Source organism: Magnolia sinica, chromosome 4, assembly GCF_029962835.1.
Source record: "Magnolia sinica isolate HGM2019 chromosome 4, MsV1, whole genome shotgun sequence".
Taxonomy (NCBI): Eukaryota; Viridiplantae; Streptophyta; class Magnoliopsida; order Magnoliales; family Magnoliaceae; genus Magnolia; species Magnolia sinica.
This window is the reverse complement of record NC_080576.1, coordinates 83,582,729-83,599,989: the sequence shown is the minus strand read 5'-3', so window position 1 is coordinate 83,599,989 and position 17,261 is coordinate 83,582,729. Positions and strand designations below refer to the sequence as shown.

The window sequence follows — 17,261 nt, the reverse complement described above, 5'->3', positions numbered from 1 at the left end:
CATGGCCCATGAGGGTGGACCCGATTTCATGATCCAATCGGTTCATCTTGTAGAGGGTGAGATTTTGACCACAACCCTATTGGTCACTCACCTTGAAGCTCCCATACAGGGTTGCAATTTCCAACGCAAGAGAGCCATTTGTGTTTCTTTCTTTCCCAAAAAATGGAAAGCCTGGTTTTCTTTCACGCTGGCGATCCATGTGAGGGCTTCTCCTCTAATCACATGCCCTTGTTTCGGACGTACCCAAACCATTCACGCGCTAATCACGTGCTAAGTTTTCTATGCAAAACCAACGCCTATCCCTCCCACGGTTTTGAGAAAACTGAACGGCTGTATTCAATCCGGGCCATCCAATTCTCATCCAATGGCCCTAGAGAGCTAGGATTTTTCCATAAATGAAGAGGATCGAGTAGCCGCAGCTGCTCTCCACCTCTTACTGTTGCTCGAGCAGAAAATGACCGTTTCCCTTCCACCAGCGAACCCACCACCCAAATCATCCTAAAGCTTCAAATGAGCTTATCCATAAGCTCCCTAGGGTTCATATGAACCATCCCATGCTGTCAAATCGGAGGAAGAAGCCTCCATTCGAGATCCACCATTAATGGCGTCATCTTCTTCCTCACCAATCCACCGCACCCGGCAACCCAAACCGAGTCGAATCTGGCCGGATTGGCATCCTCAATGGGACATTTCTGACTGGAAAAGAAAGAGAGAAGATGGAAGAAAGGAGAAAGAGAAAGATGGAGTGGCGCGGCTGTTGCACCACACCATCTCAGCTCGACCCGTTGCTCAAGCCCTGTCCGCATTTAGCACTGCTGGACGGCTAGCAGATAAGAAGGAAAGAAAAGAGGGAGAGTGAGAGAGAAGAAACAGAGAGAAAAGAGAGATGGAGAGAAAGAGAGAAGAGAAAAAAATAAATAAATAAATAAGAGAGAAGTAGGAGGAGAGAGGAAGAAGATACAGGTAGAGGAAGAGAGAGAGAGAGAGCCACCGCTGAGTCGACTCGGTTGAACTCCCTGAGTCCAAGGGTGCGAGTCGGATCGGGGCTGGCTGGTTGCAACAGAGGAAGAAAATGGCAAGAAGAAAGAAAGAGAGAAGGAGAGGAGATGGACAGTTGTGTCGAGCCGAGTCAACTCAACTAGAACTAAGTTGACTAGGTGAGCCCACATCTTTTTGTCCAGATTTAATTTATTTTAATTATCATCGCTATTGTTATTACCATTTTTTTTTGGGTTATTAAAATTAGATATGACTTACCATTAGAAGATTATTCATATGGGTATTAGTTGATTCATATAAAAATCTTCATTATTAAAATGTTAAAATTTTACCTTGTCATTCGTAAAATATTATTATTAACTCTAGATCACACTATTTATTTTCATCAGAATGACTATTAGTGCCACATTGGCTAAATGTTAAGGATATTGTTAATATTACTAATAGTTTTGGAATTATTAGCAATATGATCCATCGTGGCTGTTGTTAGGTAAATTAATATAATAGTAGCCATGGTTAATATTTCTAAATTAATAACCAATTTATTTGACTAATCTTATTCACTTATTATTCCCTTGGATAATATCATCCATGACCATACAAAATAAGAGTTCAAATCCTATATACAAAACCTACAAATCTAGCCTAAGCCTAAACCTTAGGGTGAAACCTTAAACCTAAGTGATCCCAACCCTAGGTTAAAATCCTAACCATAAACAATGTATAAGGCTTGGATCTAATTGTATAACCTTATAATTCATGGTAGGGTTCGGTTCTAAGGGCCCAAGCACTTAGCGACACTGGTAGGCGATTCAAAGTATAAGGTGATGATTATTTCCCTTGAGCTTTCCATCTTCTCATTAGCTTAAGTTATAGTTTTTATTTAAATTTATATTTGATATCTCTCTCTTATAATCACATGTGTTAGCTGGTGGGAATTGAATTGCTATATTGCCTACTTAATGTTCATCTTGTATGATTGTTCATAGATTATTTGCAGATTGCTTATGGAACTTGAATTGGTACACCAGTGGGAAACCCCCACCTATATGTGTACACCCATACTTGGGATGTAACCCGACTGGTTGTGATAGTAATGGACCTTCGGCTTAGTGGTTATTGAATGGTAGTTTAAATTAACCAGTGATGTCAGCCTACCATCTAGGGTTGTTGTGTCTAACAGTTTTCAAATTGGTCTTCTATCGCATGATTTTGATACTCGCCCTATGTGGCTTATTTTGATATTTGTCTAATGTGTCTTGCTTTGATATCACTGTATGTGTCCTTGTCCTGATATTTTCCCTATATGGGCTCGATGTTTTTATACTATGCAACCATGCGATGGGAGCCCCATATGTTGTAATATGATTGACCACTAGTCAACGGTTTTCCATTAAACATCCTAAGGTGGTAGCCTCATGAGCCAGGGATGGTGGTAATGGGACACTATGCCCGAGCTGTCAGCCTACGCTGGGCTCTGAGCTCCCCGTAGTGACCTTGAGCTTACTTAAATTGGCTGGTTGCAATACGGTTTGGCTAATCATGCATCCATAGCATGTTGGCGATGACGGGTGGCTAATCTGGATGCTGTAGCACGTGCCCTTAGGATCTTCGAGGTATCGTTTCGCTAGCTCCCAGACCACCGATTATCGACTCCTGTCCGACTGGATGATTTTTCCAGGTCGATGATTTACATGGGTGACGAGCCCAAGTCCAGCTGGATGTGCATCCCCAGGCTGATGTGCATTCATGCATCTATGCATTTAAAAAGATTGCATCATGTATTGTTTTGATTGCTTTGTTGTTTTATAACTATGCTTATCTAATGCGGCGGTGTGTAATCTTGAGGAAAATTCACACTGAGCTGGCCACTCATCTATCCAATATACAACCATATAGGTAGTGCAGGTGGCCCCGTATATTGGTAAGGAGCAGGCTATGGTTGACAAGGGTGCATGATTCTATTTGCTAAGGGTTGCTACATGATTTTACAGTTCAAGATTGTTGTAGTTTATCTTGTTTCACATGTAATATTATGTCATTTTGTATTCGTAAGAATGGGGACATTGGTTTGTATAAGTCATTATGGGCAACCACTTGTATATTCTAAATGAAAATTGAAACTTTCCTTTTAACTTACTTGTCCATTCTACGCTCATTTGCTTACTCTGATAAAGGAAAAAAATACGTGAATTTGACCATTCTTTAAGATTAACACTCGGGTTTTTGGGAAACGAGTCATATACTCGGGTCCTGAAAACACGGGGCGTTACACATTGAATGTTTGCCTTAAGGAATCCTAACCCTATTCTTAAAGACCCATCATTGTGAGTTAGTATTCACCTACCCTTTACTCGTACCTCGGTATACTAAAGGCATATAACATCAAAGTTACAGTTTAAGGGAGCTTAATATGCTTTCATGTTAAGGAAGATCTTTAACAAAGGCATTTTAATGTGTTAGAGTTTGAACATTCGAATGCACCAAGTCCTTGTGTAGGCCTCTGATGGGAGAATATGTTTGTCGTCCTTGTGTAGGGTGTCTTGTTTGAGTTTGAGATCCAAACTCACTAAGACCTTATATAGGCCATCGACGGATGCAAACTGTGTAGACCTTGTGTAGGTTATAAAGGTTTATGGTAAACCTGATTTAAAATTATTTTGATAGTAAAATCCAGTATACTCTAGGAAAGAGGGAGACAACCGAGAGTGAAGTAGGCACGTAGCCGAACCACTATATATCATGTGCAATAGGTTGAATGATTTTTCTTTTTAACTGCTCTATTTTGCTAAATAATACAAATGACTATCCTCATTGTAGCAAACATGTTGACAAAATGCCTATATTATGTTTCACTATTGTAGATTTGATTTATTCACTCCTTATTTTTATTGATTTGCATAAGTAATTAGAGGCGAGTGATTGATGTTTTAGTCCAAATTTTAAAAGTCCTATTTGCCCAAATTTAGGACATTAGTCATATATCCAAGCTTTACTTGTAGTGGTAAAACTGAAATTTCATAGTTGACGTCATTTTTAAAGATTACAATAACTCTCTTACATCAATGTCCACTACCCACCACGTGAAATCCACATTTGATGTGTGTATCATGTGGGCCCCACCTTCGAAGGGTTGTCAATTTGGGGCCCACTTTTGATGTTCACCATCCATTGTGTGGGGTTCACCTTCTATGTAGATCATCCATCATGTTGGGACACTTTGGATATGATCTATCCATCATGAGACACCTAGGATGTGAACCGTCCATTATGTAGGGCCCACTTAATGTGGATTGTCCATCACGAGAGACCACACTTTGATGTGGGTCATCCATCATGTGTGGCCCACTCTGTGCATTATGTGGGCCAGCTTGATGTGGACCATTCATCATGTGGCGTCACCTTCGATATAGGGTTGTTCATCTTACGGGCCCACCTTTGATGTCCACCATCCATCATGTGGGTCCCACCTTTGCTATGGATCGTTCATCATGTAGGTCCCACCTTTGCTATGGATCGTTCATCATATGGGGCCCACTTGATGTAGATAGTCTATTATGTGGGGCTACATTTTGATATGGGTCATTCATCATGTGGGACCCACCTTTGACATTCACCATCCATCATGTGGGTCCCACCTTTGCTATGGACCGTCCATCATGTGAAACCAACCTTTTACATTCACCATCCATCATGTGGGTCCCACCTTTGATTTGGTCGTGCATTATGTGAGCCCGCGTTGATGTGAACCATTTATCATGTGGATCCCTACCTTTAATATGGGTTGCTAATCATGTGGGTCCACCTTAGATTGTAAAGAAAAGAGAGGAGGGTAAGATAGGAATTACTTAAAATGTTCAAGAATAAACTTGTCTAAAAGTTAACCACAAATGTCTATACGATTAAGCATATAAGCTCTAAACAAAAGTGACCTCCCTCTAAAATCAGAGTTTTACCAAACAGTCTATTAATTTTTTTTATTTTTTTAAAAGAGCTTAAATTTTTGGAATAAGTATATAAGGTCTTATTGGTAAAGATGCTCAATGGCCCCTACATTTAAAAAAGTAACAACTTAAAGTTAAAAATATTACTTATTGGGTGGTATCCAAACATTACCCATGTGGCCCTATTTTGGAAACAAGTGACAAACAACTTCCCTTCATTATTTATTCTCATATGCACATATGGGTATGAATGTGAACTGAATTTCGTCAGCTACATTTGGCGAGGTCTAGAGTCTTTTTGCCTTGGTGAGCTGTCCCGAAGAAATGAGCCTTGTATTCTTCATACAAGAGCTGCCTATACACAGTCTTTCCATCCTTCTCTGGGAGCCCTGGGAAGGGGCCGATCATTGTATGTGGCTGGGGACTCACGAATAACGGGACCGACACTCGGGCTTTTGTGCTGCTTGCCATTACCCGATGCTCCGCACTCTTATACCTTCCATTGCTCAATATCTGCCAAATCAATGTTGATTATTTGGTTACATGAGTCATGTATTGGTCTCAAGCTGATTTTGAAATCCCTTTGATGTCACAACCGTAATTTGTAAATTGGAGGATATGGTCCATTGATAGAGATAATTAGATCAGCCACCTGTAGGCCACAACTACTATTACCGAGTGTCCTGCTAATAGTCTACTCATGGGTGACCAACAGTAGTGGATGATGGTCCACTAAAAGGTACCTCGATTGAATGGTTAGTACAAATTTCAGGCTATGGCCCATGGTCAGACAATGTGATTGCCTTTGTGTGGCCCATGGTTCACTAGAAAGGTACATTGATTGAATGGTTAGCATCATTAGGTTAGTACAATTTTCAGGCTGTGGACCATTGTTGGACAATGTGATCAGCATCTTTTACCTTGCCTCAGTGGTAAACTCTCTAAAGTTTCAACACGAGGTCATGGGTTCGAGCATCCCTTGTGGTGGGAGTGCCCGAGAGTGTGTGGGGTGTGAGTGAGAGTGTAAAAAAAAAAAGATGGATTTTAGATTTTTAAATTGTGGTTCGACTACACAATCAATGGCAATATAGCAGGACGAGATGGAAATGAAGAGCTCACCTCCAGAGTGTCGCCCAAGTTGACAACTAGCGTGCCTTCAATGGGTGGGATCTCTATCCATCCCTTCTTTTCCACGTTAACAAATAGGCCTCCAATGTCGTCTTGTAAAAGGATGGTCAGGAGCCCTACATCAGAATGCCTTCCAACACCAACTGTAAGCTCTGGATTTGGGCATGGTGGGTAGTAGTTCATGTTCACAATTTTAGCTTCTGTGTAGTCATCTAATGCTGACTCGTCAATATCTACGCCTAGCCCATTCAGTAGGGTGCTAAGAATTGCGTAGATCATCTTGTTGGCTGCCTTCAGGTATTCAAGGGTTGCATCTCTGTAAGTCCAAGAGAGTTTTTGCATTGCATTGGATTACTGCTAGTTGAGGGGGATGATAAATAAATAAATAAAAGTAGAAGAACTCTTAAGTTCCATATAAACATTCGAACCAAAATTTAAGACCCATTCTAAAGCAAAAAAAATATTAGTTGTTCTCAAAACATCTCATAGGCATTCACATAAACATAAAGAGATTAAATCTAAATGTGATAGTGATGATGAGGAGGAATTGTCTAAAATTTTTAGGAAGTTCCTCAAGTTTAATAAAGGGAAGACTTGTGACAAGAAGGATAAGATTGTTGACACGTGTAAAGGTAAATCTATCAAACCATCTAAGCAAGTCTAATGGTACAACTGTAAAAGTTATGGACATCTTGCCCCCGATTGTTTTATCAAAACAAGATCTAAAGGCAAGGCTATAACAGCAACATGGGATGATATGGAGGTGTCTGAATCCACGTCAAAACATTCCTCTAGTGTGGAAGACCTTAATCACTTACTTGTCTTATCAGCTCGCACCATAGCATCCCTCCTTAGAGATTTGGGAGACCATAACACCTTTAAAAGGTAACCTTAGAATGTGTCTTTAAGCTGAATAGTTAAATTAGATGATCAAGCCTCATCTTGAGCTCAATTGATAAACCTAAGGATTCTAGCTTCATCTTAGAGCTCTATAGTTAAATCAGAGGATTCATCTTCATATTAAGCATAATGGTAAATTTGAGGATTAAGCCTCAGCTGCATTGATAGTTTAAGCTTTAAATTTGCTAGAATTTTAGTATCATATATTTTTTTAACTTAGACTATCATTGGTCATTCTTATTTTAAATTGATATATCCTTTGAATGACCATAATTAGCATGCTCCATATTTTTAATAACTATATGCACCCTTTAACCCCTATTAGTATGTGCCTCATAATTTGTAAATTTATGATTTATATAGTTATTACATACATATTTTTATTGGTATATTTATTGAAACTAACTCTTTGTCAAATATTAACAAAAATGAAGAGAAAGATCAAGTCCCATCAAAACATGAATTCTGTCTTGCAGGATTTATTTATTATTGCAGGGATTGTTGAGATAGGGGGAGCAATTATAGGGGAGCAATGCAAGTATTACATGTCTTAGTATATTGAGTTGTAAATTATTTATATTTGACATATAATACTTTGAGTTGTTTTGGTATGTCATTCGTATAGACCATGACATGGTCTGGGTTAGATTTTTTGTCACATAATTAGCAAAAGGGGGAGATTGTTAGTACGCTGATTTGTGAATCTTATTTATCAATCAAGTGAGTCCATGTGTCATGAATCGGTTGAGCCTTTAAAAGTTGAAGATTGAAGACATGAGATGATAAAACCATCAAGGAGCAAAGAACAAGTAAATGAGATGCTTTGGTGACCCTAAAACCCTTGACCCAAAACAACCATTGAACCTCTAAATGATCTTGACTTAATAGGTAAACCTTGTTGATATCCATGAGCCTTATAAATCTAATTGGAACTTGATAAGTAAGGCTAGAAGAGGTACGATGTTACTATAAAAACATATGCAGAAAATAATATTTTTCAAGCGTTGCTTGATCCCATCGAGCAGACGTCGAGAGATCTTCGATGTCATTGAAGATCCCCTCGCATCGAATAGAGAGTTAGATGTCTAGTAAGAAATGAACATTTTATCTGATTTTCGTCTCCGTCAATAATATCGAAGGTTCATTTCGATAGCATCGAAGACCACTCGATGACATCAAACAGGTAACTCAGATATGTTCATCAAGAACAAATCATATTATTTGATTTTCTTAATGGCATTAAGGTACCTTTCGATGGCATCGAAGGTCCCCTTCGATTGCACCAAAGGTCACCTCAATTGCATCGACAAATCCTTTATATGCCCATTTTCTGACCGCTGGAACTCAAACTTTTTATAAAGGACATTCGATTCTTGGGCATTTTCATAAATTTTTGGTACAATAGAATCTTAAGTGAATCCACGATCATATCACTCATCCCAAGCATCTAAGTTAATGAGTTCTAAGTTATCTTCCTTGAGATTAACACTCGAATGAGGATTCCAACCTCCACCCTAAATATGTGCTTGAACTCTTCCATTTTCTAAAAATTAGACTCAACCTCTATAAACATACCATTATGTAAATCCTCTAAAAGACCCATCGAGGTAAATCCCCTAAGAAATACAACTTTTCATTAGTTGTAAGAGATTCAACCAACCTCCCATCACCTCGGTTACCTCAAAAGAGCATTACATGAAAGGTGTTTTATCTTGGAGCTGGAGACTTGGCAAAGTATCGACATCATGATCGGGGGAGGAAAAAGGAAACTGATTGAAGAATGGAAGAGCATCGATCAAGCAACCTGAGAAGATGCTATAAAAAGGGCTCAATCCGACAAGTAATTTGTCAAGTGTTAAAGTTTGTATACTCTTTTTTCTTATGTAGGATTAAGGGTAAGACTTTGTGACACAAACTCGACTAGGTTCTTGTGTAGAACATTGGCTCTTATGTAAGGCCTAAATCCAGGTTCTTGTGTTGGACCTTGGCTCTTGTATAGGGCCTAAATCTAGGTTCTTGTGTAGGACCTTACCTCTTCTGTTGGGCTTAAATTAAGGTTCTTGTGTAAGCCCTTGACTGTTGCGTATGGCCTAAATCAAGTCCTTGTATAGGCTATCAGATATGGGTGCATACATGTTAGTCTCCATGGGAGCTTCCGGTGGGAGTAAACATAGGTCTTTGGACTAAGACCATGGTTGTCGCTTAACCTACGAAAAACCAACTAAAGTCTCTTGTAGGAGCCTCTAACGGGTGTGTACGTCAGTAGGTTCTTATGTCGGATTGAAGTTTGTGGTAAGTTTAACCACATAAAGTCTCTTGCAGGACTCCTTCCTTGTGTAGTATTGTAAATGTTAGAGATTAACCTGATTTAAAACTTCTAATAGTGAAATTTGTTTTACTCATGAGTTGAGTGCGTCCGCTAGGAGTGGAATAGGGAAACCGAACCACTATACATGCTTATGTTTGAGATTGTCATTTACGTACTTATTTAATTATGCTTATGTGATTGAATGTTTAATTATATATGCATGACTAGATGAATGCTAGGAGTTTATATTTCTCACATCCCACACACACATGTACACTATTATGATTATATAATAGTTGCTTAATTAACATATTATTAGTAGTCTATGTGATTATACCCTCTATTGGCTTGAAAGCCTTAGGAGTTAATTGCCTTGTTTAGCTTAATTGTATGTTAGCTTAAGTACACAATTGGGTATTAAAAGAGAAAATTTTAATTGGTCTTAATCATCCCCCTAGGACATAGCCTTCATTCCTTAGCTCTACCAGGTTCTGCACATGCAACTATGGTAATCCCATTACACCACAGGCGAATTTTCAAGCTGCAGTGGAAATGAAAATGTGATGTGTAGTGGAGAAGGAGAATAAGTGACGTGGGGAGGGACATGATGAGGTTGATCACTATCTTCCTCAGGGAATAATTACTCCGAATCCATGAGTTCTCTGGACTCCTCAGAGAGCTTCCTTGAATCTATGAGGGATAAAAATAGAAATAATTTCTAATAAATTCAAAAATAAATTGATTGATGATATAAAAACTAAAAAAATAAAAATTACAATCCTTTAAATAATGAGCTCAATCCTAGGATGAAGTTTGACACTCAAACTCCCTAAAAATGTGACTTACTATAAATAGTAAACTTACTATGACTTCATGGTTTTCAACCAAAATTAGTAAGTGTCCAATTTGGACAAACCACATTATTCTCATAATTTTTCTAAGCCCTTTTCATGTTGGGCACAACTCCTACAACTTAAAAGGATCAAAAGTTATAATGGAACTAAAACATACTATTTATAGTAAAAACAAAAGTAAATGGGACTTTTGACTATCGACCTGGTAGAATCTCGCAAATCCTGCATGGGCAACCTTGCAAAGCAAGGTTGGTTGGCTAAAGTAGCTTCTCCTACCCTAAAATCATAAATGATATGTCGAAAAACTCATCCCGATTTGTGAGATACAGCTGTTTTAAGGTTTTGACAGTCTGTATCATTTTCACCTCCGATTGAGCCTTCTCGTTCATCTTTGCCATGAAACTGTCTGTGAGCCGCTCTCTCTACATCAATAAGAGAATAAAAAAGAACACCTGATTTGGTCATTCTTCCTCAGGGCCAAATGTGAAGTAATGGTGAAGTTTGGATTTGAAAGAGGAGTCTTGTGAAGCTTTGACACCATAAAGAAATAAACTTTAAAATAGAGAATTCTTTCTTGGTTTTGATTCATTGCTGTGCATGGGCTATTTAGAGTTTACAACAAGGAATTAGAAAAGTTACAACAAAGATTTACAACCTTGTCCTTTATTTTAGGATGAGTTTAAGTGAGATCTTTAATAGTTTTATTGTCACAACAGGTGGAAAACATCGTATTAGAGGATGTTAAATAAATAAATAAATAAACTTCTGTTAGTAATCAGGTGCCTAAGTGAATTTATCTCATTTTAGTTAATAGTAATAATCTATTATAGATCTTGATCTCTAGTAAATAATAAATGTTAGTATGAACTCATTATTTAGTAGGGATATCTCTAACGCATAATAATCTCTAGGTTCAAACGTGTATAAGTGGTTTTGGTCGGCTTTAGCAGGAAGTTCCTGCGCTGGAAAGTTAGGTAGGGCCTCTGTCTGGATTCTCATCCTTCGGAATTCTTATCCTTGAAATCTTCCCAAGTGTACATTCGAATGAATTGAATACACAAAAATCCAACTTTTGTAGCCATATGAATGTTTCATATGTGGTTATTCAATCTCCATTGATTTCTCTCATATGGCCCACTTGAGTAATTCTCATTATTTTCTTTCATGTGTACCACTTGAGTTTTGTATCTGCCTCATTTTTTGTTTCACGTCCTAAAATGATCTTGCAAAACGGATCAACTGGTTGGATTTCTTACAAAGATAACGGAGGGCTTAACTAACTTCCACGAAGGAACTTCTTTGGAAGCCTTTGGCAGGCGATACGCGTCCGTGCAGTGGAAGTGGAGTAGCTGGTGTACCGCACACCAGCTGTGCTGTTGTGTTGACGTCACCAAAGTTCTGTGTGCCCTACATGATGTAGGTGTTATATCCAACCGTCCATCCATTTTTCGAAATCATTATAAGGGTTGAACCCAAAAATAAGACAGATTCAAAGATCAAGTGGGCTACACCATATAAAGAAGTTGGAGATTGAATTTGTACCATTAAAACCTTCTTGGGGTCACAGAAGTTTTGGAACAATCTCATATTTGTTTTTTCTTTTCATCCAATGGAGAAAAAGCATTATGTTGGGCCCTACGAATATTTTAATGATGAATATCATTATCTCTGCTATTATTTGTGGTACGTTCACTTGAGCTTTGGATGAGATTTATTTTCTTTAACACATGACTTAAAATGATATTGTCCAATGAATAACTGGTGTAAATATAATAAATACATCATGATGTGGTCACGAAACTTTAATCTCTTCTTTCCATCATCGGTATTGTCACGGGCCGGCTTGATGACTGCCGGGCTCTTCTGCCTGGGCAACGTTTATGCACCAGCGAGGTTGCTGATGTGCAGTACAGCAGTTATTAGGCTCATGTGTCAAGCACTCGATATCAGAAGTGGATTTGCAGGTGTACCATACACCGTCCGGGTTGTACGGACGATTTAAAGGAGATAAGGTTACATGGCCCAAAATGATGTATTTATTATATCCACACCTTTCATTCATTTGGAGAGATCATTTTAGATCTTGATCTCAAAAAATGAGTCATATCCAAAGTTCAAGTGGACCAAAGCACAAATAGTAGTGGAAAAATGATTCTCATCATTAAAACATTTGTAGGGCCCACCATAATGTTTATTTTCCATCCAATCTATTCATAAGTCAAAAAAACGTGGATGAAAGACCAGAAATTTCCGTGAGCCCCATAAGGTTTTCAATGGTAAACGTTCAACCCCTCACTTGTTTTTGCTGTGTGGTCCAGTTGATCTTTGGATCTGTTTTATTTTTAAGCTCCAGTCATACGACTAGCTCACCAAGTGGAGGGACCGTTTGGATATAACTCATACTTCAAGACAGGACCTACAGAACGTGGGGACGACAACACATCGGCCAGGTCGGGGGTGTGGTACAGCAGCCAATCCGCATCCTACTGCCTTTAGACGGGCGCGGATTAGATGCTCACAAGGTCAGTAGCCAAATCTCTACTGAAGTGACGTCACTGAGCTCTATAAACCCCACCATGATGCATGTGTTGTATCCATACCGTCCATCTATTTGGAGAGATCGTTTTATGGCATGAGAAAAAATAATGAGATAGATCTAAAATTCAAGTGGACCCCACCATAGGAAACAATGGGGATAGTGACATTCACCATTTAAAACTTCTTAGGGGCCACAGAAGTTTCCGATCAAGTTTATATTTTTGTTTTCACTTCATCTATCTCTATGTTAACTTTTGAATAGGTTGGATCTAAAAAATAAATCATGGTGGGCCCTACAAATGTTTCAACAGTGGGTGTGACTGATCCCACGGTTTTCTGTGGTGGGTCCACTTAACTTTATATCTATCTCGTTCTTTTTTTCATGCCATAAAACAATATCTACAAATGGTTGGACGGTATGGATACAACACATGCATCATGGTGGGGTCCACAGAGCTTGGTGACGTCACTTCAGTAGCATTTTGGCTACTGACCTTGTGAGTATCTAATCCGCACCCGTTCGACGCGGATTTCGGTTTCTGCAGGAAGTTCCCGTACTGGGAACAGGTAGGGTCGACTGTGATGTTTGTGAGAAATTTTCCCCTTTCATCCATTTTTTGAGTTCATTTCTGTTCATGAGTCCAAAAATGAACCGTATCCAACTCTCAAGTTGGCCGGAAACATGATAATTGAATCTCCACACTTGAAATATAGGTGGGGCCACAAAAGTTTTGAATCATGCTAATATTTTTGTTTCAGTTCATTCATGGTATAACTTAGGAAGGTTTCAACTGTAGGAATTTCCCTAATCACCTTTTCCTTTATTACGGCCCACTCGAGTCTTGGATCCTACTCACTTTGGGTCTCATTTTTTTAAATGAGCTCACAAAACAGATGGACGAAGTGGATTCCTGAAAAACATCACGGTGGGCCCCACCTAAGTCAATGCCAGTAGCTACTGGACGGTGATCTGTGGGACCAACCACAGTGTGTGTGCTTTATCCACGTTGTTCATCAGTAAAAATGGATCATTTTAGGACATGGGCCCAAAAATGATTGGGATTCATTCCACACCACAGGAAATAATGGTGATTGAATATTCACCGATAAAATTTTATTGGGGCACAAAAGTTTTGGATGTAGCTGTTAATTTTGCTTTTGCCTTCCTCAAGGTCCTTGTTACCTAACCAACTGGGTATATGTTAAATAAACATTACAGTGGGCCATAAGAAGATTTTAACCATGGGTGTTCAATCACCAATATTTCCTTATACCGTAATCACTTGAAATTTGCATCTCTCTCATTTCTTTAGCTCATGCCATAAATGATATGAAAAAATAGATGAAAGGCGTCGATTAAAACATATACATAATGGTGGGGCGAATACAACTCTATCCAGTAGCCGTCTCTCTACTAGCAGTGTCAACATGCAATCCGCGTCCCTCGACAACTTCTAACTTTCGGAAATGGATTGGCTACTTCCCCTGCCACCACCAGCCGATGGGGTCGGTGATCTGTGGGCCTCACCATGTTGTATTTGTTTCATCCATGCTGTCCATATATTTTCCTACATCATTTTATGGAATGAGACCAAAAATAAGTTATATCCCAACCTCAAGTAGACCATGTGAAAGGAAACATTGTTGAATGAACATCCACCATTAAAAACATTTTACGGGCTAGAAAAGTTTTGGATCAAGCTGATCTTTGTTTTTTCCCCTTCGTATAGGTCCGTATGACATAATCAACAGATTATATGTCAAATAAACAGTACATTGGGCCTTAGGAGGATTTTAATGGTGTATATCCCATCACTATTGTTTTCCTGAGGTGTGCTCAGGCCCTATAATAATACGCAAAAATGGATGAATGGCATGATGAAACACATACATCATGGTAGGGACCACATAGCACCGAAATCCGGCAACCGGGCTCGTGACAGGGGGAGTAGCCAACTTTCGATGGAAATCTCATGCAAAGTGATTGTTACCGTGCATCGAAAGTCCAAATGACCACTAAAAGATAATTAAGAGAAACCTGTGATAAAGAAAATAAACGTGATGAAAAGAAATGCAACAAACCGGCACTCCTGTGGCCAAAACTGCATGGCTTCATCATCGTTCATGTAACCCATACTCAAGTAATCCTTCCACTCGAGTGACTTTTCGGTCTCCGGTGAAAAGCTCGTGCCATAGAAGACCCTTGGGCATGGTGTCAAGTCTTTCAAGTAAAGTGCCTTCTTCTGCGGTGACTGGTTAAAGAAAGTATGCGCAGCGTGCTTAGCACGTGCGAGCACTTCTTGTCCCACTCCATGGTTCAACACCTGGAAGAACCCAAGCCTCTGGGCTGCTCCACATAGAGCATCAATGGTTTCATCCTTCTTCTCCCCATACAATCCTGACAAGTCAATCGGCTTTCCTAGGTACGGTGATCCATCGATCACATCGTTCCTATCGATTCGTTCTTGGGGAGGTTGCACGTAACGTTGGGGAACGGAAGATAAACCAGAGTCGGCGAGACCCTTGACTCCATTACCATCCTTGACGACGAATTCAAACAATTGGGCCTCATCCATGGAGGAGAGTGCTTAAGAATGAGAAAAGAAAGGACAAGACGGTTTTGTGGCTCTTGTTCTATTCACATGTATGGGCAGTGCACCCTATTTGTAAAACTCGGGGGTTTTAATTTCTCGAGTACACGATATTCAAAAAACGTGCTTTGACTTACTTTTTGGTTGGTGAAAAGTTTAATTTACCCCTGAAAGGATTAGTGGACCAAAAGCCAGCGCAAGTGTAGGATAATTAGGACTGAAAACTGGATGCTACATGAGTTCTATTTTTGAAATCCAATCCGATCAGTAGGCGCTTGATTCAATTTTATCTATGCGTGTCAAAAACCAGCCTCATCTGTTGTGATTCAGGTGAACCATACAATTGAATACAATGTAGGGTGATGTCCACCGTCCAAACTGCTTCGCTCGACGGACCCTACCTGAATTAAGGATTGTCTTGAATTTTGGATCCCCTAGGTTGAAATTTTTTTGGGGGGCATCTAATGGCTCGAGTGGATTTCCCGCCAAAGCCTTTCCTGTGGAGTTCCTGCGCTGGAAACGTCTTCTAGTCACATGCATGAGCAGTGCACCCTACTTATAAAACTCCATGCTTTAAAAAAATAAAAATAAAGAAAAAAATAATAATAATAATAATTATTATTATTATTATTTTTAGGGGGTAGGGGTAACCCCGAAAATTCCTCAAGTACACGATATTCTAAAAACGTGCTTTCACTTACTAATCAATATCCTGCGCTCCCAGGCGAAAAGCTTAATTAACTCCTAAGGGTCTGTTTGGGCAGTGGGATTAGAAGGGATTAGGCGGGATGGGATTCATCTGGTCCCGTGCCAATTCCACTCCATGTTTGGGAAGAATGGAAAAGCTTGGAATTACATTAAATGGAATTGCATTGGGTCTCATGCCAATTTCACTCAATGTTTGGGAAGTTGTGTGGGTCCCACCATGATGTGTGGGCTATATCCACACCGTCCACCCATTTATCGAGATTATTTTAGAGCATGGGCCAAAAAATCAAGTAAATCTAAAGCTCAAGTGGACCCCACCATAGAAAGCAATGGGAATTGAATATTTACCATTGAAAACTTCTTTGGGGCCACGTAAGTTTTGGTTCTACCTCATTTTTAGGCCTATGCCATAAAATGAGATTACAAAACAAATGAACAGTTTAGATATAACACATGTATGTTATTCTAAGTAATTTCAAATGATGGTGGGTATATCCATTCAATGCACCATCGTATTATCAACAAAGCATGACATTAATTTTATCCCATGGCAATAGGGGACAATCCCTGCGATGGGTAATAATTATGTCTTCTGAATCCCATCCCACCTAATCCCTTCTAATCCCACTGCCCAAAGGTCTGTTTGGGCGATGCAATTAGGTGGGAAGGGATTCATCTGATCCTCCTGTGCCAATTCCGCTCCATGTTTGGGAAGAATGGAAAAGCTTGGAATTACATTAAATGGAATTGCATTGGGTCTTGTGCTAATTTCACTCAATGTTTGAGAAGTTGTGTAGGTCCCACCATGATGTGTGGGCTATATCTACACCGTCCACCTATTTATCTAGATTATTTTAGAGCATGAACCAAAAAAACAGGTAAATCTAAAGCTCGAGTGGACCCCTCCATAGAAAGCAACGGGGATTAAATACTTACCATTGAAAACTTCTTTAGGGCCACATAAGTTTTGGATCTACCTCATTTTTAGCCCCATGCTATAAAATGAAGTTTCAAAATAAATGAACAGTTTAGATATAACAATTGTGTTATTCTATGTAATTTCAAATGATTATGGGTATATCAATTCAATGTACCCCCGTATTATCAACATAGCATGGCATTAATTTTATCCCATGGCAATAGGGACAATCCCTGCCAGGGATAATAATTATGTTTTTTGAATCCCATCCCACCCAATCCCTTCTAATCCCACCGCCCAAACAGACCCTAAAAGGAATTAGTGGACCAAAAGGTTGGATTTTTTGGGGCTCGAGTGGATTTCACATAGTCA

At 39.3% G+C, this 17,261-nt stretch overlaps 1 protein-coding gene and 1 long non-coding RNA gene across 2 annotated transcripts in view; one reads left to right on the top strand and one right to left on the bottom strand.

The window, feature by feature from the left end:
* Nucleotides 1–1,639: 1,639 nt before the first annotated feature.
* LOC131243294 (uncharacterized) overlaps nucleotides 1,640–17,261 on the top strand; it is a 30,212-nt gene continuing 14,590 nt past the window's right edge. The window contains exon 1 of the long non-coding RNA XR_009170001.1: nucleotides 1,640–1,696. This is a non-coding gene — a long non-coding RNA (uncharacterized LOC131243294). The remainder of the gene's footprint in view (nucleotides 1,697–17,261) is intronic.
* LOC131243293 (scopoletin 8-hydroxylase-like) lies at nucleotides 5,053–15,288 on the bottom strand. The gene is made up of 3 exons (XM_058242528.1): nucleotides 14,754–15,288; nucleotides 6,063–6,387; nucleotides 5,053–5,456 (listed from the first exon to the last, which is right to left on the bottom strand). The coding sequence occupies exons 1-3, from the start codon at nucleotides 15,245–15,247 to the stop codon at nucleotides 5,211–5,213; spliced, it is 1,065 nt and encodes a 354-aa protein (XP_058098511.1). The 5' UTR covers nucleotides 15,248–15,288; the 3' UTR covers nucleotides 5,053–5,210.

Bases quoted from the DNA above. Each gene is read 5' to 3' on its own strand.
- LOC131243293 (XM_058242528.1), bottom strand. From the start codon at position 15,247: ATGGATGAGGCCCAATTGTTTGAATTCGTCGTCAAGGATGGTAATGGA. The intron at 6,388-14,753 runs GTTTGTTGCATT...TTGGACTTACAG, and splicing joins TTTTGGCCACAGGAGTGCCG to AGATGCAACCCTTGAATACC. The intron at 5,457-6,062 runs GTGAGCTCTTCA...TTGATTTGGCAG, and splicing joins ACTTGGGCGACACTCTGGAG to ATATTGAGCAATGGAAGGTA.